Here is a 21,566-nt window from a genome sequence, read left to right on the forward strand (position 1 = left end):
TGCATGCTGGAACGCACCATGGTGTTTGCATGTCCAGTAGAAAATTGCACAACTAGGTTGCTTCATTATTTTCCATCTCCATTTGGTCCATTTATATCATCTCATTACGATTCATCAACGAATTTGTTTTTTCCATACGACCTCCTTTAATTCAAAAGTACGGAAAAATATTTAAATTGATATCTCAACTCAAAGCAACTAAATTGCAAGTGCCAAGATAAATCTAATTTTCGGGCATGTCTCTGCTTCAAATCGACAGTGCTCTGGTTTAGAGCTGGGACTTGGCCGTGCTATGCCGGCCCGGCCTGGCCCTCTCGTGCCTCGTGCCATATCGGGTCTAGATTTCTAGGCATGGTGGGCACATCGAGCCGTGCCGTGCTGGAACGACAAGTCTATTATCAAGCTCAAGCATGGCCCATAGCATGCCGACACGTCTTCGTGCCATGCCGGCCCAAACACGGCCCTCTGGATACTTGCAATTGGATTTATATGAATCGATGTAGAAATATTACTATTGCAATTAGGAAGCACATAAACTATGGATGGTAGGAAAATTACATGATTTTCTTGAATGAATAATATTTTCTTTCATAATTGCTGTTAATTAGAAAGGAAGATTAACTGTCATAATAGAACAACGAGTACATACTGGCCGATGGGTTGATTTCGTGCCGTGCCGGCCCAAGCACGGCCCAAAATGCGGGTTGTGCCACACAACCCGTCGTGCTAAGATTCTAGGCACAGCACGGCCCAAAATATTTCATGTCGTGCCATGTTTTGGGCCGTGCCAAACGATCGTGCCGCAGCCCGCTCGAAAATGGCACGGCCCAAGTTCCAGCTCTACTGTTGCCTGATAAAGAAACTTGTTGACTTCTTGTCCTCCGAGGTGACTCCAAATTCCAACCGTCTCACGCGTGTTGTGTTTCATTCCTTAGCGTTTACATAACGCGGATCCTTCTCGTCCACATATCAAAAGCACCCAGCCTGTTCTGTCCTCGTCCACTCTCCACAGCTTCTCTATCTCCCTGCGCCTCCTGCTAAGTTCTGCGTGGCAGCGTAGGGATTGATCCTTGCCTACCCACCAGAGATAATCTCGGATCTCGGCAGCAGGACATCGGGTTCCGGTGGCAAGGAGCTTGATCTTGGGCTTGGCGGTCGATCATAGATAAAGGCTGTGAGGAGATCCATCCCCATGGAGAGAAGCATCATTTGCTTCTGAGGAGCTCGATTTGGTCAGCAGTGTGTTAGTGGACATGTCAAGCCTCGCTTCCATGTCTGCACGTCTACTACTTTAATAAGGATCGCCTCCGCTGCAGCTGGGTTTCAGACTTTCAGTTCGTCGGTCGTGCCACTGCAGGGCTGCCCCTAGTCAAGGTTCGGTCCTTTGATCTTGCACCTACTCCATCATCGTGCTGCACTGTGCGTCCCATGCGAAGCTCCATCCAAGTTTATTCAGATGCTCTAGCATGCATCACATGCTTCACCCTGCATAGTTATCTCTTACTCTTCTTTTGTAAAAAGGTTGTATATGTTTCAGTCTTCACATGCATCCTAAGGGTCTGTAATTTTTACTGCAGGATATTACATTACAGGACAGTTACATATGGAATTAGAGGATATATCATTTCAATTCTTACGAGAAATTACAGATGGTTTCTCTGAGGAGCGGATACTTGGTGAAGGAGCATTTGGAGTTGTTTACAAGGTAAGATTTGGGCATGATTAGCTTTTATAAACAAACGTATTCTCCATAAGTCAGGCCAAAACACACTATATAGTGCTTGGAAACAATATAGTGTTACTGAAATGTGGCCAACAAGCATACAGCATATTCATACCCGAATCTGGTAATACCATCAGACAACAAACAAAACAAAGCCAAAATCTTCAGTTCTTGCTTATATAATATACAATTGTAGTGTACAGAGAAAATGGTCAACTTTTACTGATGAGTACTGACAACATATATTTGGCAGGGAGTAACTAAAAATGGTGATGATGTTGCTGTGAAAATATTTAAGCTTCCTAACATCAACGTCAACCATGACTTGAAGCAGTTCCAAAATGAGTTCTATAACCTCACAAAACTTAAACATGAAAACATTGTACAGATTCTTGGCTATTGTTATGAAATAGAGAAAAAACCTTTTATCATGGATGGAAGTAAGCTGTTTGTTGATGAAACACATATAGCTCTCTGCTTCGAGTATTTGCACAATGGGAGCCTCCAAAAGCATCTTTCTGGTACGATGCAGCTTCATTTTTGGTATGTCTTGATAAAAATTATTTATATTTTCATTCCGTTCATAATCCTTTTGCTTTCTAATGCAGATGGTTTTTATGAACTTGACTGGCACACACGGTTCAAAATAATTAAGGGAATTTGTGTGGGTCTAAAGTATATTCATGATGAGTTGCAAGAACCTATCTACCACTTGGACCTAAAACCTGACAACATATTGTTAGATAAGGAAATGGTTCCAAAGATTGCAGATTTTGGTTTGTCCAGAATATTTAGTAATGAACTAGCACGGATCACACAAAATCCTTATGGGACACGGTAAGTTGAGTGCCTCCACTGAACATATCATTTTTCTTATCCAACAAAACGCCTGCATTAAAAATTGTTGCACGCGATGCCATGCAGTGGGTACCAGCCACCAGAATACATCGACAAAGGTGAAATCTCAGGAAAGTTTGATATATTCAGTTTGGGTGTGGTGATTATAAAGATAGTGTCAGGACCCGAGGGCTACCCCAAATGTCTAGACATATCTACGGATGAGTTTATTGATCAAGTGAGAAATCATATTTCATTTAACTGCATGCAACGTCTTTTAATTTAACACTATGTCATATTTATACTAGAGTTATATCAGCTGAGCCTGACATTTCTTTTTATTAGATCCAAAGAGACTGGAGGAGTAGGTTAGAAGCAACATGTACTGGTGATTTGCTTGAAGCATATTGCCACCAAGTAGAAACATGCACTCAGATAGCATTGAAATGTGTGGTGACAGATAGCCAGAAAAGGCCTGATATCGTGAAGATCAACGAGAAGCTGAATGAGCTTGAAATTGACATTGACAAGGTAGTTAATACCAACTTATTAAGGCATGCAATGGATATATAGTAGGATTGGTAATAATACAGGCACAATGTAGGATTGGTAATAATACAGGCACCATCATGTGTTCGGTTCACTTAGTTATGTCTTCCGAGTATATTATAAATTGATTCTCAACAACCTTGAACATAAATTAGATTTTGAATATTCTAAATCTGATATTGATTATGTGAAATCATATTACTGATAGGAAGAAAGCGTAACACTGTTATGGTGTATATTATCTTTTCTCTGCAGTCGAAAACTATATGGTCATATTTTTCATATAGAAACTGGATAATTGGCACATGGGACAACTTGTGAATAATCTTTTTGGATATTAAATAATTTGGTAAAAAACTACAATGACAAGTCAAATTCATTATTTAACGTTAAGGATTACTTTATGCGTTGACAATTAGAAAAGTTAAAAATTATGTGTTCTTTAAACACTATTTCTTCTAATCCAAAATTTGTTCCATTTTATGATTCATTGTCTTCAGATTTAACATCCAATATATAAATAATTACTGAGGTTAACAATGCAATACTCATATTAGCAAAACATCACAAAATTTTTGTTTCCAATATATATAAATATATGGAATTGTTTTTACTTGAATTGATGCAATACACATATTAGCAAAACGTCACAAAATTTTTATTTTCTATATATATAAATAGGAAAAAGTTCAAGTTACTCCCCTCAACTATAGGCAAAGTCTGGATAACCCCCTAAACTATAACTTGATTCAATTTAACCCCCCCCCCCCGCCCCAACAAGCTATGCCATTTTACCCCATAATACAATTTGTCTTTTTGTTACTCCATAAAGGATTTTAATTTTAATTTTAAATTTTGAAGGGAAATAGTGGACAAGACATTGCATATTTATAAAAAATGTTATAGTTTTTCCCAATAATTTCCATATAATTTTGAACTCCAATGATTAATTTTTTATTAAATATCCTACTATATCAAAATAATGATAAAAATTATGATGTATTTTTTCAAACATACATTATGGTGTGTACTATTATCTTGTAAAATTTCACCTTAAAACTCCACCTATGCATGGTGAAATGAAAAGACAAATTTCATTAGGGGTTAATTTGAACTAAAGAGCATAGTTTGGGGGCTAAAATGAACCAAACAATAGTTTAGGGGGTTATCGAGACTTTGGCTATAGTTGAGGGGAGTAATTTAGACTTTTCCCATATAAATATATGGAATTGTTTTTACTTGAATTGTCTAGTTTGTTCACAAATCCAATTGGAATCTTGTAGGTTCACAAGAAAGGATGTCTCAGACATGTTTCCAAAATGACAATGCATAATAGCAAGATAGAGATGAGAACGGAATCAAAGGATATCATTGATCCACACCAGAATATTATTTTGTGGTCACACCCTAGTTGCAATGAGCTGGAACTACACGATGCATTGGAAACACCATCACATGTTATAGAAGAACACATTGTAGGGAGAACAGAAGAAAAAGAGAAAGTAATGGCTTCTTTGCATGAGGTCATATCAGAAAGGATCGTCATTCTTCCTATACATGGTATTGGAGGCATTGGCAAGACAACTTTTGCAAGATTAATTTACAATGAGCCAAAGTTCAGATGTTATTCCCAGGTATGGATCGATGTGTCCCAGGAGTTTGGCTTGACTACAATTCGTGAATCTATGATTTTGCAGCTATCTAGCAAAGAGAGTCTAGCAAATGATCGACCGATGATACATTATGGCCTCACCGAGCTAATTTCTCATAAGAAAATTATGATTGTTTTAGATGACGTATGGGAGGACAATCAGTTCCAGCTACAAGAATTGAAGGATATGCTATATCATGATGACAGTAACATAATTGTTTTAGTAACAACACGCAGTGAAGTTGTTGCGGAGAGAATCTGTACTAACCTTCAACCACACAAGATACTAGCCTTGACAAATGACATGTGCTGGGATATAATAAAGCAAAGAAGTGATTTTAATGATAGAAATGACAAAGAACAACTTATGGGTATAGGACTGGAGATTGCTCGGAAGTGTTCTGGTGTGGCTTTAGCAGCTCTATCTCTTGGGTTCACTTTACGGTCCATGAATTTTGAAGAATGGATGAAAGTGAAAGACAGTGATATCTGGAATGAACCAGTTTCAAAAGATTTCTCTTTGTCAAATCACGTTCTTGCATCCTTGATGTTGAGTTATAGATATATGTCTCCATGCTTGAAGCTATGCTTTACCTACTGTGCAACCTTTCCAAAAGATCACAAGATAGTTAAAGATGATCTTATTTACCAATGGATTGGTTTGGATTTCATCAAGCCAACAAAACTACTCTCTCATATGCAGCTTTGTGAAAAATATATTGTGCAGCTCCTGGGACTGTCATTTTTTCAACAACCAGTGTCTCCTAAGGTGTGTCATTTCAGCATATCAATACCACATTCGATTTTTCTTACTTCAACCAATTGAAACGAAACATATTGTAACTTTTGATAAAAGCATCCTGACAACATACACGGAACATTGGATTGGAACAACCACAAAACACAACAGTGTAGCAGTAATTCACAACTATTAAACACAAGCTGATAGAATCTATAATAGTCCTTCAACTCACAACATTTTTTTTGGGGAAAGGGAAACTTTATTGATTTCAAGAAGGATACATCGTGGTGATACACTTGAAAATTTCCTGGCCTCTGCCGGAAGGGCACACAACCTACAAAAGGTTGATAAGAATCTTGACACACTAATGATTGTCAATTCTAAGACTAGACCATCTCCCATGTGCTTGGACAAAAAAATCCTTGGCCACCTGTGCCAAGAAATGAGATGCCGCTACAAGAATATCCTACGAAGTATGCCGCTGAAGGATAGCCCACGTACAGAGCCAGTGCGTAGTCAATAAGATAATATGCGAAAAGAAAAATTATTTGTAGTGGTATGGATCCAACTAACCCTTATAAAAAACCACTGCGTTTCTGCAGAGCCAAACAGACCAACATAAGGCTGCTGCGCCCACAAGGACTAGTGGTTTAAAATTTTTTGGTAATCCATTTATCCAGCTCCCAAACATACTTAACACGTTGCAAATAAATGAAATTTCTTTAGGTTGTTTAAAGTCAATCATTCCAAAAGCATTAATATAAAAAGGCTGAGTAGTGAAATATTGAATTGATTGGCTTCAAACGACACCAAATTACAAGTTTTTTGTGATTGTAAGGAGTACTTTATGTTGGACAATTTAGGAGTGATTGTAATGACAGAGGTGAGCAGAGGCCAGGTACCTGTCCACCTGCCCCACATGCCATCCCCAACGGGCGACTCGGGTGGGTTTGAGCCCCTCCTCAATCGCCCCCCTCCCCTCCCATCCTCACTGCCACCTCGCCGCTGCCAGAGAAACTACGAGAAGTCTGGGCGGGCATTATAGGATGGCAGCGGCGGAGCATGTCCACCCTCTCTCAAACTCTTTCCCCTCCCTGCGTGGCCTAAACGGTCCTGCCGTCGCCACCTCCCACCCTCGCCGTGCTGACAGGCCCGCCCCCTGCCGCCCTCGTTGCGACCGCTAGGCGGCAGGACTACAGCAAAGGCCCCTCTCCCCAACTCCTCTGCTCTCTACCCACACGCGGCCTGATCGCAGCTAGATGGTGGGCCTTCAGCGAGGCGGGAGGGGGGGGGGGGGTCGGTGCCCAATCCTAGGCTTGTGAGGCTGGATATGGCCTCGCCCGAAGCGTGTCGGCAGGATGGGGGCCGGGGCAGCAGCTATGGATCACGGGTGGTGGAAGTGCTAAGGCTCATGGGCCCTAGAAGGCGGACCGCAATTGGTGGGGCCTGCGAAGTGCAGGGCGACAGCCTCATCAAGGTCCAGCCAGCTAGCGCAGGCATGTGGATGTGGCTTCGAAAAGCGCAGGGAGAAATCCCATTCTGACCTCAGCTAGGATGGCACCGCTTTCCATCGTGGAGGTTTGCTGATGCGCTACCCAACCTATAGGTTCGTGTTCAGGTCTGTGATGAAGTCACGTGTGACAGGAAACCATTCGAGGGAATCCTAGTCGGCATTACGCCGACGTCAACAATGGTGACACCTTTTTGGTGCCATGCTCTTCCTAGAGGCATGTGGATATCTCCTCACACCCATGTGCTTGGCGGAGCTTTATGGGAATAGACATGGCAAGCAACAGATGATCCGAACATTAAGTTTCTAAGCAGACGAGAGATGTGATATATTAGTGTTGTGTAAGACTTTGCAAGGTTGAAGCGGAAACGAAGAAGAAGATTGAATCTTAGCCTTCTAGCTTTTTTTATTTGTTCTTTAGTTTTCTCTTGTGTTTATGAAATCCCTCATTTGAGATTTAGAGTCTAAGAACTCTTGTAATGCGAGTACCGAATTCCTCATTTCGCTGTAGACATTTTCTTGAGAGTGTTCAAGGCCAGGGAATTCCTTTATTTAAAAAAAGGAGTGTAATGTGTGGATTCGGTTCCATTTCCTTAATATTAGAATAGAATGTTGAGATCCATACTCCTTTTATATGTTAACAATGTGGAGGGCATAGATTTTCTATGTTGCTTCTAGGCACAAATATGTGGCTATTGCAGAGAGGGTCATCCCAAACAACCCTCAGCGCTCAAATTATTGAATAAGAGCTGGATCTATTGTTTCCCTTAGATATAAACTTAGCCTCATATCTCACATAGTTTTTGGTGGAAGTAGGAACCCTCTAATATGAAAAAGATCAAACCCGAAAAGATCTTATTTTGAGAGATAAAAATTGCAATGGATAAAAAATAGGCTAAAAATTAAAGATATTGATGTGTAAAACCATTACCCAGTATCGTTTTGGTGGAATTTGTCCAACCTTGCCACAGCTCCTCCGAGATCCATACTGGCTTTTGTAGTTCGAAGGCTAAAATAAAGTGATTTAAATATTTGTATTTAGTCTAAATTATAAAAAACTAGCCTATCAACCCGTACGGCTCCCGCACGTACTAATTAGAAATATAAAAATAAAGCTTATAGCTAATAATTATAATTATCTATCTCACATCTTCTTATATCTATTAAATATTCTAACACATGCTCTAAAATAATAGTTATCATTATCTAGTTACAATAGATTTTATTTGCATCACACCTTCATATATGTTTGATATATATTTAGTTGAATCATTTATTTATAAATTGATATTCTTATCTCTTCCATCATACATAAATATATGGTGACAATATCGTGAGTAGTATTTTAGCTTTGGTTCAAAATTCACCAACTACTTTCTTCACACCATCCAATATATAAATAATAACATAAATATATTAACAATGATAGAAATAATATTTTAGAACTTTGTATTGGTGCACTTTAATATTTTATTATAAGTATATAATTTAGATTTAGATTTAGGGGTAACTTTAACTTTCAGTAATAACATAATTGGATAATTTATATGCAAATTTCGGGGATTATTTGCATTATTTTTATAATAGCATAGGTAGGTAGTTTGCACGAAGATTAGAGGGTTACTTTATATTTTTTTATAATGGCAGAGGTGGATAATTTAGATACATGTTTTCATAATCTATTTTTGTGAAATTGTATCATGATTGTACTATCTGCGTTTGTCATTGTGCGAGACTTTTACTGTACATTTCCATCGAGATTATATTCTCCGTAATTTGCTGGGATTTATCCGATAGACTACTAGATTACACTGTTTTAAATGTGTAGTGACTTGATTAATGAATAAGATGATAGCCAGGACACTTAAGCCAGTTTAATTTGGGTAGTTCTGCTACATTATCTAACCCACTGGTATGCTCGGATCTTGTAAACTGTCAAATTTTGTGTGTCACTAGTTCGCACATTGCACTAAAGGAAGGGATGAAAACCGCTTGATTGGCCATGGGAACTCACCAGCCTTCAAATGAAAGAAACATATAGGATGTTTTTCATTTCGTATAGAATTAGTTTACATAATTTCCGTACTTAGTAAAGGTACGGTTCATTCAGTATTTCTTATTTCAAGTTAATAATTAGGGGTAGGAGAGTCTTTTGTTCACAACTCAAGGGCGCGCCCCGTCCTGGGAACCTGGTCGGGCTGCTACCACCGCTACCTCCCCTGTTGCCTTTGCTCTTGCCCTTGCCGCCCCCGCGGGCTGAGGAGCAGGCAAGGACGACGAATGGCAGGATACAGAGGAGCAGGCCGCCGTCATGGGGGCAGTGAGGGCGGTGTTGGTGGCGACCTTGTTGTCGCTAGCGAGGTGGAGCTCCTTCAAGTGAAGCATATTCACTGCCAGGGTGAAGGTCAGCAGCGGCCTTTGTGTTGGCGATGATATAGGTGGTGTTGGTGAGGCGTGGGTTGAGACTGTTCAGTAGAGTAAGCACCAGCTGACGATCTTGGATACAGTGGCCGACGTCACGACGAGCGTCGGCGTTCTGCTTCAGCTACGAGGCGTATGCCTCGATGGGGAGGTCACCCTGAGACGCGGAGGAGAGTTCCTAGTTCAAGATGATGGCGCGCGGCTCCTAGTTTGCCCGGAACAGATCATGGATAGCCTTGTAGAGGTCACAAGTAGTCTGATCTGGTGCCATCAGAGACGGAGCCGTACATCTAGATACGCACACAAGCGTCCGGCTGATTCCATGTGGGATTAGTCATACGGGTTGCGATGGTGCCATCGATGTGACCTAGAAGGCTGAACTTGACGCACATAGCGGTGAAGAAGGTGTTCCGCATGTTGTAGTTGGGCAGCCTGAGAGGTCGAGTACGATGGGGACGTGAGTCTTGACGTTTATGGCATACGAGTTGATGAAGACCGGGACGATGGAGTCGGTCGCGGCGGGGATCGTGCCGAAGCCAAAGCTAGGGCTGGTGGCCGACAAGGTGGAGGAGCTCATCATGGCACAGGGTCAGGGACCGGCAGCGAATTGGGTGGCGCAGCCTTGGGGCGGTGAGGCCGGGTGAAGGGGCGGTGGATTGGGTGGGGCAGCTTTGGACGGACAGGATCTAGGGCAGTGGAAGGGGTGGGGCCAGGAAACTAGGGCCTGGACTCTTGATGCCATGTAGAGAGGTGGAGAGATTGGGGAAACACCGCACATCCTATTTGGGCGGGGTGACCTTTCATATATATAGCCGAGACGGCTTGATGTACAAGTAAGAGTGTATAAGACTTCGAGTACAATACAAGTCAGCTATAAACATCTCTAATAAAATGCCAGAAAATTCTAGAAAATTCTCAATTTTTTTGAAAAAGGATGATTTTATTTGAAAATATATTCAATTTTGGGTTGTGACATTGTATAGGTTGAGGCTAGCTTGTAATCCTTATCTCTTCGAACATTCAGTTCTGGCACAGGTGCCATACATGCACCTCACAAAAACCACATATATCATGTGCATGTGCAAGATGGGAACGCACTTTGCCTACGACACACTTGTAGTTGTAGCGAAACCATTGGTAAAAGCGAGTCAAAATGGTTCTAATCAACTCATACACTGGCTGGACTAAATGCTCCTGTCATTGTGGTTCAAGGAACTGATTGGGGTATTAACAATAAATTTATTAGTGTTTGTCGAACTGGTGGTGGGATGTTTATGCATGTTTTTTGTGAAGATTTCTTGGATCCTTGTGACGATTAATTTTTCCAATTTTTTTTTGTCAAATTGAAGGTTGGATGTTTATGTTTTGTTTTGCTACGATTTCTTGAATTTACCTCTTTTTCCATCTAGCATGTCTTGACATGATAAATGTGGAGGCTTAAGGAGTATCCAAACATAAACATCGAACACTCCAATCATTATGGTTTAAGAAAACTGACTTGTATCATTATTAAATGTATTATTGTTTACAATTGATGAATGGATGCTTATTTGTGAGGATTATTAGTATTTACCTCTTTGTTATCACGTCCCATGAGGATTACTGTGGAGGCTTAACAAGGAATTCTAAAAAAATTATGAAACAAAGTGCAGATAAAGACACTTATATACATGCACGCACACTCAACCCTGCAATAAATGCATGGAATTGCACCCCTGTGAGCACCTTTAGGAGATTGGACTTTAAATTGATGAAGTCACCATATTCGCTCGGTATTCTACATGAATGTCATGGATAATTGAAAGAATAATATTTTTAATTTATAGAATATTTTTAGCACATGTGAGCATCCATGCAGAGTTGAGGACTCGAATCCTGATACGTAGGAATCTAACAAACAACTAAGTTACGCTCAGTTCGCAGGAGTCTTCAATTATAATAAATAAATAAGATTGTTTCGTCTTCTCTTCAATGAATGTTTGGCTTTAAAAAACTGTGGATTTGTCTTGATGTTCTCATGGACTTTTGATGTATATCATGTTATAATATAATTTACGTAGAATCGGAAAATCCTAATGATTGCTAAGATGTAATTTTGGTGCAGACATCTGAAGCATACTATGAACAAGCTACGTTTTTCACCATGCACGATCTAGTGCATGACTTGGCCATTTCACTCCTTGGCAATCAAATTCTTGACCAGAGCAAACAAAGCAATACTGGGGGAAGCAGCTGCCAATATGCATTGCTCAGGGATTGTAGCAGGCCACTGGAGTATTGCTTGACTTCTCATGCCAGGCTAGTAGCACTGCGTTTTCTGGAAGGCTGCAGAAGCAAACTAAGCGGTGCTGCATTTGCACCTGCTAGGTCCCTGCGAGTATTGGATTTAAGCGAGTGCTCCATACAGAGGTTGCCAGATTCCATTGGCCAGCTGAAGCAGTTGAGATATCTTAATGCTCCAAAGATCCAGAAAGAATTTGTTCCAGAATGTATCACAGAGCTCTCGAATTTGATTTATCTCAATCTTCAAGGATCTCGTATTAGCTGCCTGCCAGAGTCAATTGGAGAACTGGAAAGGTTGATGCATCTTGATTTATCATACTGCTCAAACCTAAAATTACCGAATTCATTCAGGAATCTAGAAAAATTGGTACATCTGGATTTGTCATATTGCCGTAGTATTTCGGGTGTATTAGAATCGTTGCAGTGCTTGAGCCGATTGGAGCATTTGAACTTATCCAGTTGTAGAAAAATTGGAGATGTGACAAGAGTAATGATCGGACTCACAGAACTGCAATATTTGAACTTATCAGAGGTCCCCTGTGTTGGATTACAACAAGTCCTGGTCAATCTCACTAAACTCAGGTATTTAAATTTAGAAGGTAGCCTGGGCGACGGATTAGATGAAGATGAGATTGGCAGTCTACTAGAGTGTGTCGGTAGCCTATCCAATTTAGAGTACCTTAATTTAGGTAGGAATGATGATCTGCGTACCATACCTGAAAGCATTGGGAATCTCAGAAAGCTAAATACACTAGACCTCTTGCATTGCAAGAAGTTACAGATGCTGCCAGCTAGCGTATCTGCAATTAATACTCTGAAGTTTCTACATGTATATGGTTGCCGGAAGTTAGATAAGTCCACTCTGCCCCAGAACAAGAATAGTACAACAGTCTTGTTACCACATTTTGTGGTCCATGCTGGTGATGGTGAATCCAGCAGCAATATTTCTGAGCTCGAGGATAAACATCCAACTTTCTTGGAGATAAGCAGGCTTGAAAACGCGAAGTCTGCAGAAGAGGCAAAGAGAATAAAACTGGTGGAAAAGCAGAGTATTGAAAAGCTAGAACTGGCATGGACTAGGGATGCTATGAGATTTGCAGACGATAGAGAAGTTTTATCAGGACTGGTGCCACCAGACACACTAGGAAGATTAACACTAGAAGGTTATAATAGCATTAGCTTTCCATCCTGGCTGATGAGCATTGCTACTTATCTTCCCCGCCTGAGAAATGTTACCCTGCGGGACTTGCCCAGTTGCAACGTCCTACCACCACTTGGTCAGTTACCAATCCTCGGGTCGCTGAGCATCAGAGGAATGGACAGCATTAGGAAGATTGATGGGGGCTTTTACGGGGGCAGAAGAGCATTTCCTAAGCTTGTGTACTTTTCCCTATCCCATATGGAATGCCTGGAAGAGTGGAACGCGACATACTCCAGTGATGTGGATGATTTGAATGAGCTCGCGTTCCCAAAACTTAGACTGTTGAGTATAAATCGCTGCCCCTTGTTGAGGTTCAATGCGTGCACGCCTCCAGGTATTACAGTGATCATAGATAGTAGTGACCAAGCACTATTGTCGCAATGGGAGAACAGAGGTCACGTCAGTGCTTCCTCCTCTGCTGCAACCAAACAGCTTTACGTGAAATGCTGTGAGGTGCCTCTGCATCAGTGGAACTTGCTGCGCCACCTCCCCTGCCTCACACATGTAAATATTACTGACTGCAGTGGTCTCACATGGAGCTCAACAGATTTGCTACAATGTATCTCCTCTCTCGAGACTCTGTTTGTGGTAGATTGCAAAAACAGCACTGTGGCGCTGCCGGAGAGGTTAGGAGAACTCACCTCTCTCAAGCGGCTCGTGTTACGCGATTGCAATGGCATCACGAGTCTACCAGAGAGCATACAACAACTCACATGCCTCCATCGGCTAGAAATTAATGGCTGCCCTGGACTAGTTCAGTGGTGCAAATCAGAGGAGAATAAGATGAAGCTCGCTCACATCGAAGAAATTGTACGTGCCCTGCCAATATATATCCATTTACTGTTCTATGTTTTCACTGGCTACTCGTTTCGTCATCTTAGCATATATCGGGTTTATTCTCAGTTACATATCTTAGAGGTTTTTCGCTCTTGTAGTAATGTATATATTATAATACATTGTCCTTCCTTTTTCTCAAGAGGAAAAGGTTGTCCTCCTTTATTTTACAAACAAAAATGTAACACCTAAAATTCCGTCACAAAATCATTGTAAGCAACATGGTGTCGGTCTATATTTTCTTTCTAAGAATTTAATAAATTTACCAATAAATTTTGGCCTTAAAATAATTTAAACAACACTTGAAATAATTTTAGGATCAACAAGTGTTTGATGCATTCATGTCATTGCATTAGTTTTTGTTCGTTTGTGTGTTTGAGTTTGCAAAACAAAAGTACCAAAACAAATCACCCTAAATCATTTCTTTCTCTCTGCCTCTCTTTCTAGCACAAGTCCTCTCTTCTCTCTCTTTTGGCCCGGCCCGAGTTCTCTTTCTCCCTCTCCCTCTCTCTTTTCTCCCTGCGCAGCCCAACCCGCCGGCCCAACTGCCTGCCCCGGCCCATTCCCGTCTCCCACTCCTCTCTCGCTCCACTGACGGGTGGGACCCGCCTGTCGGGTTCTTCCCCGACCTCCTGACTGAGCTGGACTCGAGCTCGAGTCCGACCCGGCCACACCGCCGTGCGCGCCTTGGCATGCACGCCAAGACCCGCTATGGCTCGCCTTTAATGCTCAGTGGAGCACTAGCCGCATCGCTTTGCCTCCTCCCTTTCGTTGCCCCTCCATCACGACCCCTATTGAATTCTTTTGATGGCTGGCCACCACCGAGCTCCGTTGTCCCCTCCTCTACCGGCCTTTCCCCTCCCATCTTCGCCCTATAAAAGCCGCACCCGAGCCCCGTGCCTTGCTCCTTCCAGCCCCTCTGTGCCTCGCACCTTCATCGTGTAGTGCCGCCGCCGTCTTCCCGAGCTCGCCCTTGCCTTCAATCCGCTGCCTCGCCGCTCTCCGTTAACGTCCAGCCGCCACCGAACCTTCCCCGTGTGGTGAGGAGACACCCGGACCACCCTTCCCCCCTCTCTCCCTCTCGCTCTCGTGTGCGTGCAATCGCTCACTGGAGTCGGGCCAAGCCGCCTCAGCTCTATGCGCACTCTCCACCGCACAAACTCGCCTCTCCAACCCCTCCACCACATTCCTCATCTCGCTCTCTCTCCCATAAGCCAAACCGCGGCCAAAACCACCCCCGGACGGCCTATTTCGGCCAAGTCCGGCGCGCCACCGCACCCGTTGGCCACTAGCCGCGTAACACCGCCACCAGCTCCCCCGCCCCCCAACCGACGCAGGCCGTCAGATCTCAATCTGATGGGTCAAATCTAATTTGACCCGAGTCAAACAGATCCCATACCGGTCAACCCTAGCTTGTTTTACAAAAAGACCCATCAGTTTTATCAAAATAAAACCACAGTCCACCCTAGTTCAAAAGTAATTAGTTTCTGATCCTGTTCCTTCTATTTAGGCCCCTGTCTTTCCTAGTTTTTGAACCCGCCATCCAGGACACCTCTGTTTTCAATCTAAACCTTGAGTTTTAGGTTTAGTCTTATTTTAGCCCTCAGTTTCTTCGTTCAGAGCCCTTTTAGATTCAAATCTCTTTCAAATAAGCCCCTGGAACCATATTTTAGCCATAACTTCTTCGTTTTAACTCTGTTTTCATTGATTGTTGCACTTACGCGATCCTTGTAACGTGTTCAGTAGCTTTATGACCTCATTTTGTACTGTTTGGTCTGTTTGGTGTATTATTTCTTATTTTGTTGTATATTTCCTTATGTGATCGTGTAGACAACGTGCTATTCGAGGAAGACCAAGAGCAGCAGTTGGAGGAAGAGTCACAGCAGTTTGACGAGGAAGGCAAGTGGCCTTCTCCCCTCCATATTCTATTCTTATCCCAATAATAGCATGTTAATGCACTTTACTTTATTTCTGTATTGCATAACTTGATGGGATACTTATTACGGATTTACCTAGTCTTTTATCCCTAAATCTTTGATCACCGGGTTTAATTTATTTGTTGGGTAGAAATGCTTAGCTGCTTACTTTGGGATGGTGATATCGTAAACTTTTGAGAATGTTAATCATGACTTTATTTATTGCTACACCTGGTTATTTACAAGATCGTTCTGTTTAAATGGAACTTGGAGAACCACCCAAAAAAATAGTACAACCTCAATTGTCACATGGCTCTGACCATAGCTGAATAATTAGGCATGTGGTTGACTGATGGCCTTACCAAAAGGGCAAGGAGGGGGTCGGTGTTGGGGTATAGCCCGGTCCTATTGGGGTGGCAGCCTTTGCTAAGGTGCTGACTATTAGGGAGGGTTATGGTCCACTCCAGTACTGAAACTCTAGTGGGCCATTTAGTTTTCTATGTGTCTTTGTAAAGAGTTCGAAGTGGACCCCTCGCCACGCACCAAAGGAAGTGTTTAAGGGCTTTGCAAATTCAGGTGATTTGGGGAACATGAGTTGTGATGAAAGTGTACAATCTCTGCAGAGTGTAAACTGTTATAACAGCCATTCTCATGGTTACAAGCAGCTTGGACCCTCACATGATAATTGAACTTAAAGATTAAACTTAATTGTGGTTCCTTGGTTTTGGAATAATATTGGTTGCTTTATGCTTAATTGGGTTGGTATAAACTTATACCTAGTAAATAGATGCTTGCTAATAAAATATGATCAACTAAAAATGCTAACCGCTGTAAGCCTATCAGCCTCTCTTTGATGGCCTTATTTTTTTTCAACTTGCTGTGTACCGACCATAAGAGTACTCACCTTTGCCATAACTACTGAGCAGAAGAAAATGTGGATGAGGAGAACTTTAGCGACTACGAGGAGTTAGGCATGCGTTCACCAGTCAAGTGCCTATAGAAGAAACCGTTGCTGCAGTATCCATCTAAGTTATCAGTGAAATGATTAAAGGCCTTCGTGTCTATCTATGGGAGTGTAATAAAGTTATTTAATGTTTTATTTATGTTTTGAACATTGTCTTTTGATGTATTCACTTATAACGTCAACATATGTGTGAGAACGGATCCTGACACACATATGCTATGCATTCGGTTTTGCCTTCAAAATCAGGTGTGACAAAAAATGAAAACATATAACGAGGGACTGATTTACAAATGAAAAACATACGCTTTCTAGCTCATAAAGATTCACTTATCGGCCAATTTCAACACCTAGTAAATGCAAGTTTTAGCAATTACAATACAAAAGGAAATTGCAAAAGCTTTCTTATCTGCTTATTTTCTCAAATACAAATTTGCTTTTCAGATATTAGATGGTAAGAGGTTACGTGTGATCAGGCGTCCGTGTGTGACATGGCAGGAACCAAAACTAAAGGTATGGTGCAAGACAGATTCGGAAAATTTGTCTCGCCTGATTCTGACCAACTCGTGCACAATCATGATGACGCTTCTTTTCAGAACAAAGGTTCCCCGACAACGACGATGGAAGATTTAGAGAACATGACCAGGGATGCAGTTGGCATCGATACAAACCATCCAACGCGTCTGCTGTCACTAGAGTATGGATTTTCTAAGGCGCAAGAAGATGACAGCAATTATGAACGTGAGGCTTCAAAGCAATGGAGGTAAAGAATTTCGTCCTAGCATTGTAGTGCGGTAGTGCCATGTATGCCTGCTCATTTCTTCTTTTAGTTCTCGGTTCCTTGCATCTGCTTTCGCAGAAAAGTCCTTAAGCTGTCAAGAGATTTTGAATCGTTAATGACAAAGGATGAAAAGAGTGGTTCAAGTTAGGCAGGTCTTGCTGCACACCCACTGTACCTGCCAGCGCAGCAATTTAGACTGGGAAGCTGGATCGGCTCTACTACTACGGTAGGAACCAGCAGATCAACCCAGACAGAGGCGACGCAAGCCTGCAGCCGAGCTGATCCGTCGCAAGGGAGGCACGGCGAGACCATGCCACGTGTCTATGCTGGCTGCGCCTCAGATGCCGCCAGTCGCTGGTCCGTCCACCACTGATACTGGCGTCTTCGTATCATTTGATGCTACCCACCTCACCAGTCTACAGTGCCCTGCGCTGCCACCCACCACTCCTAGTTCCATGTACACCTTCACGACCACCGCCCATTCATTGCGTCTGCCACCGACGGCCATGGCAAAGGATGAGAACAAAGCAGATTTTGGGAAGTTGTCAAACGGATCCTTATGAAGAATAACACGAAGCAAACTCCTCATTTAGTTACTAGCAAATGAGTTTTGTACAAAGTTCATATAAATTTGTAATCAGCACGCCACATCAAGAGCAGCAGAGGAAGATGACGATGACGATGACGACAGCAATGCAGCATTGCAACGAAAACTGCAAATTTAAAGTTCATATATAAATTGGACACCCTGATAGGCTTTGGACTTTTGAGTCTTGGGTAAATTCGATTTGGATTGAACTTTTTGGAAGCCTGCTTTGGACTGGATGCATTTGGGCCTTTACATATTTTTGGATGGCCCCACTTTGCTTTGGATTTTCATCTTCGTCCATTTCTACCCCTAGTTACAGGTTTGAAAATATTATCGGTAAGTTGACCTGGTTCTCACATTAGCGATAACAGTCATGCAAAATTCTGGTCTACTTTTTGTGAGTCACTGGCATACTTGTGCAAATTGCACAACTACTTAGTTTTTTTTTGTTAATCTGCTTTTGTTCTATATATATATCATCTCATTAAGATTTATCAACGAATTTGTTTATCTATGAGAGCCACACATGGGCAGCCCACCCAGATGCTTATTATCCGTTTGATGAACACTAGCGGTAAGGATTTATCACTTGATACTAATGGCCTGAGCATGTTAGTTCTATTTGGATCTCCTAGGAGTAGATCGAGTCGGGTATATGCATTAACTTGAATAAACAGTGATGGTTTTGCATCTGAGAGTAAACTGTGTGTGAGAGAGAGACAGACGGAGTAAGAGGGTGAGAGAGAGAGAGACCTTCGGGCTTGGTGGTGAAGGAGGCAGCGGCGTCCATGGCGCCGGTGGTGAGTTGAGGAGGCGCTGACGATGTCGACATAGTTGTAGCAGAGATGGCGGCGGCGAGGTAGCAGTGGCACCTGGCGTTGAGGACAATGGCGGCGTAGTGTGCTTCCCGCCGCTTTAGCATCATCTCCAATCAGTGGAGCTAGGGTTGTCGGTAGAGTCGAGTGGGCAGCGGTGAACCTCGTGTCTCCCGCTCCCGGCCCCCCACCTCTTACTTATGGTGCTGCGTGATACGAGCCCACCAACCATATTTGGTTTGGATGCGCCCGATTAGGGCGTGAGTCAAGGCCCGGCCTAGTCGTTGGACTGGCCCAGTGGAGATCAATCTAACATTCTCTCCGTTGATCTCACCTTTCATACTTTCTACTTATAACTTAAACTTTATCTCTTGGTGTCTATTTCATTACAGATCAGTGCATAGAGCATGCCTCATCATGACAGTTCGTACCATCAGATTAACAACTGCAATGCACCTTTATATTTTGAAACAGACCTTATTCTGGGCCCTTAATATTTAGAAATCATAGGCTCTACCATAGACCCATGTCGACTAAGTATTCTCTGAACACATTGGGTGGTAAGCCTTTGTTAAGTGGATCCGCAAGCACTTGCTTGGTCCATATACACTCAATACTTTCTTTATGATTCTGGATTTTCTCCTTGAAAATATATCTCTTAATATCAATGTGTTTGACAACACACTTGATCTGTTGTCATAGAAGCGAAATATTTGATTCAGGGTATGACTATGTTAAGTGCCCGCTCGGCAGCCTCATATCATGTTAAACTATAGGTATGCATCACTGATGATGGCACAACTGTCTTTTGTCTGTTTGGAGCTTTTCCACATTAAAACTCTAACTGCGAATGTTAACACTTGCTGTGGATTTCTCTGCACATCTCGCAGAAGTTCTGTCTTTGTACCCACAACTATTTGAGAGCACTTATTCTTTCTAACTGAGCATGAGGCATGTAATACTTTACAAAATTGCTAGACATTCTTAACTCCATTCCAGTAATCTATATTTGGACTGGACTTATGCCAAAATATCCCAGATACTTGACCAACGTCAGGGTAAATTCTTACTTGATGATGAGGACATGCCCCAAGAGGCTACTCAAGTTACACATAAACATGTTTATGATGGACCAATTACACGAAGCCGTGCAAAATTACTCCAAAAAGAGGTGAATTCACTCCTATCTAAAACTAACATCAATATATTTGAGGATGTTATACTGCCTAAATGTTCTACTTTGATTCTACTTAGTCATGTACATAAAGAAGATTGGAACATCAAGCTACCAGGCAACCAATTCACGGTAATCAGTTCGGACCAGTTCGGACCACCAAAAGAAACACCCATAACTCTTGATTCCCGAAAGATCGTAAGGCCCATGAGTACCCGTTGGAAATCTTATTAAGTCTACTTTCCAACCCAAGAAGTTTCACGTCATTTTGACTTCCCAATCAGGATTTATGATCGAATCATTGAAGACTGCTCAGAATGTCAAGAGTCTGCCCGAGGATTTATCTTGCTCAAATTCCCATGCAAGACTGTACCATTCTACATTGTTCCATGGTGCATTCCACACATGCCTGGAAACCTTATCAAGTCTAGTTTCACACACAACAAATGGCTTATCGTTTCGACTTCCGAGTAGGGAGAAATGGTCATTTTACTGAAGACTGCGCAGAAGCCCAGGAGACGCGCGGGAATTGAAGATGATCTCGTGAATGCTTCACCTGTTGGCCTTCCATCTTCCAACGTGGAGACTTCAGTTCATACCTATCTAGGAGGGTTGTTCCTAGTATAAATATTCCCTATGTGTACTCAGAAAACAACCTTTTGATCATTTTGATAAACTGATATGGTATTCCAGCTGATTTGCTGACGAGTGTCTTACACCTTTGTTCTTGCGAGTTCTTCTCAGACTTGTGAGAAAGATCTCTCTGAGGTCCCCTACTTCATGCTCAACAGTTGCCAGTTTGGCTGCGCCGTTTTGTGTGGATTAGTCCCGGATTGTGTTCTGCGATCGTTCGGAGAGCGAGTCGAAGTCCTCAAGGTTTCGGTGTCTCTCTCCCCGTTGCTTGGTCGCATCCAACCTTGGCAGGTATAAAGCTATTTACCCGCTGTTCGCAGCAAAGTTATCTTTGTTCTTGAACCTACTGTCATGAAGATCGGGCCATCCTTATGCTGGTTTATATTGGCACCTATCATGTGTTAATCAGAGCTATCGTTGTCACGGTAGGTTTGTTTATCATCCACTTATCTATCATTTGTTTACCATCTATTACTGTTTTCATAAATCACATATATTTTGTTTTGCCATATCCTGTAGTCCACTGAAAAGCCATACAAAAAAAAATCCTATAGCCGTTTATTGGTACTGTTTATCTTGTGTTGTTTGCACTCATCTTGTTGCTTGCTAGTCACCATCGTTGTTCTTCTACCGTACTCTTGTTAATTTTTTTCCCACCCACCCTCCTCATATACTATCTTGTGTCTGCTAAAAAAAAGAGCGAGAAGAAAAAAAAGAGAGATCAGAAAGAAAGAGTTGAAAAAAGTATTAAAAAAAAGAAGTTAAAGGGGTTATATTGTGGACTGTGTAGCTGCAAATTTAATTTCAGATTCTCAAGTTTGTGGTGTCTGTGACAGCAACGTTTGCATCTTTTTGAGGGCTTACACACTTGAATTTTTCAGTACCATAAGCCTCCCTTGAATAGCCACCTATAGCTCCACAAAAATCTAAAACCGGACCTCTCGTC

The 21,566-nt window shown here is 42.1% G+C and overlaps 1 protein-coding gene across 8 annotated transcripts; it reads left to right on the plus strand.

Moving 5' to 3' along the window:
- Nucleotides 1–927: 927 nt before the first annotated feature.
- On the plus strand, nucleotides 928–20,692 carry LOC120644158 (disease resistance protein RGA2-like). Of its 8 annotated transcripts, none has more exons than XM_039920726.1 (13): nucleotides 928–1,374; nucleotides 1,578–1,705; nucleotides 1,977–2,244; nucleotides 2,332–2,560; nucleotides 2,648–2,798; nucleotides 2,906–3,091; nucleotides 4,393–4,743; nucleotides 11,538–13,727; nucleotides 15,582–15,650; nucleotides 17,073–17,141; nucleotides 17,225–17,391; nucleotides 19,853–20,185; nucleotides 20,272–20,690. In XM_039920726.1, the coding sequence occupies exons 2-12, from the start codon at nucleotides 1,604–1,606 to the stop codon at nucleotides 19,986–19,988; spliced, it is 3,918 nt and encodes a 1,305-aa protein (XP_039776660.1). In that variant the 5' UTR covers nucleotides 928–1,374; nucleotides 1,578–1,603; the 3' UTR covers nucleotides 19,989–20,185; nucleotides 20,272–20,690. The 8 variants fall into 8 exon arrangements, with proteins under 8 accessions (XP_039776660.1, XP_039776652.1, XP_039776653.1 ...); XM_039920718.1 differs by having other exon boundaries at nucleotides 4,393–5,529; nucleotides 20,272–20,684; XM_039920719.1 differs by having other exon boundaries at nucleotides 4,393–5,529; nucleotides 19,871–20,185; nucleotides 20,272–20,684.
- The last annotated feature ends 874 nt before the right edge of the window (nucleotides 20,693–21,566 follow it).

The sequence above is a fragment of the Panicum virgatum genome, chromosome 8K (assembly GCF_016808335.1).
Source record: "Panicum virgatum strain AP13 chromosome 8K, P.virgatum_v5, whole genome shotgun sequence".
In the NCBI taxonomy this organism is placed as follows: domain Eukaryota; kingdom Viridiplantae; phylum Streptophyta; class Magnoliopsida; order Poales; family Poaceae; genus Panicum; species Panicum virgatum.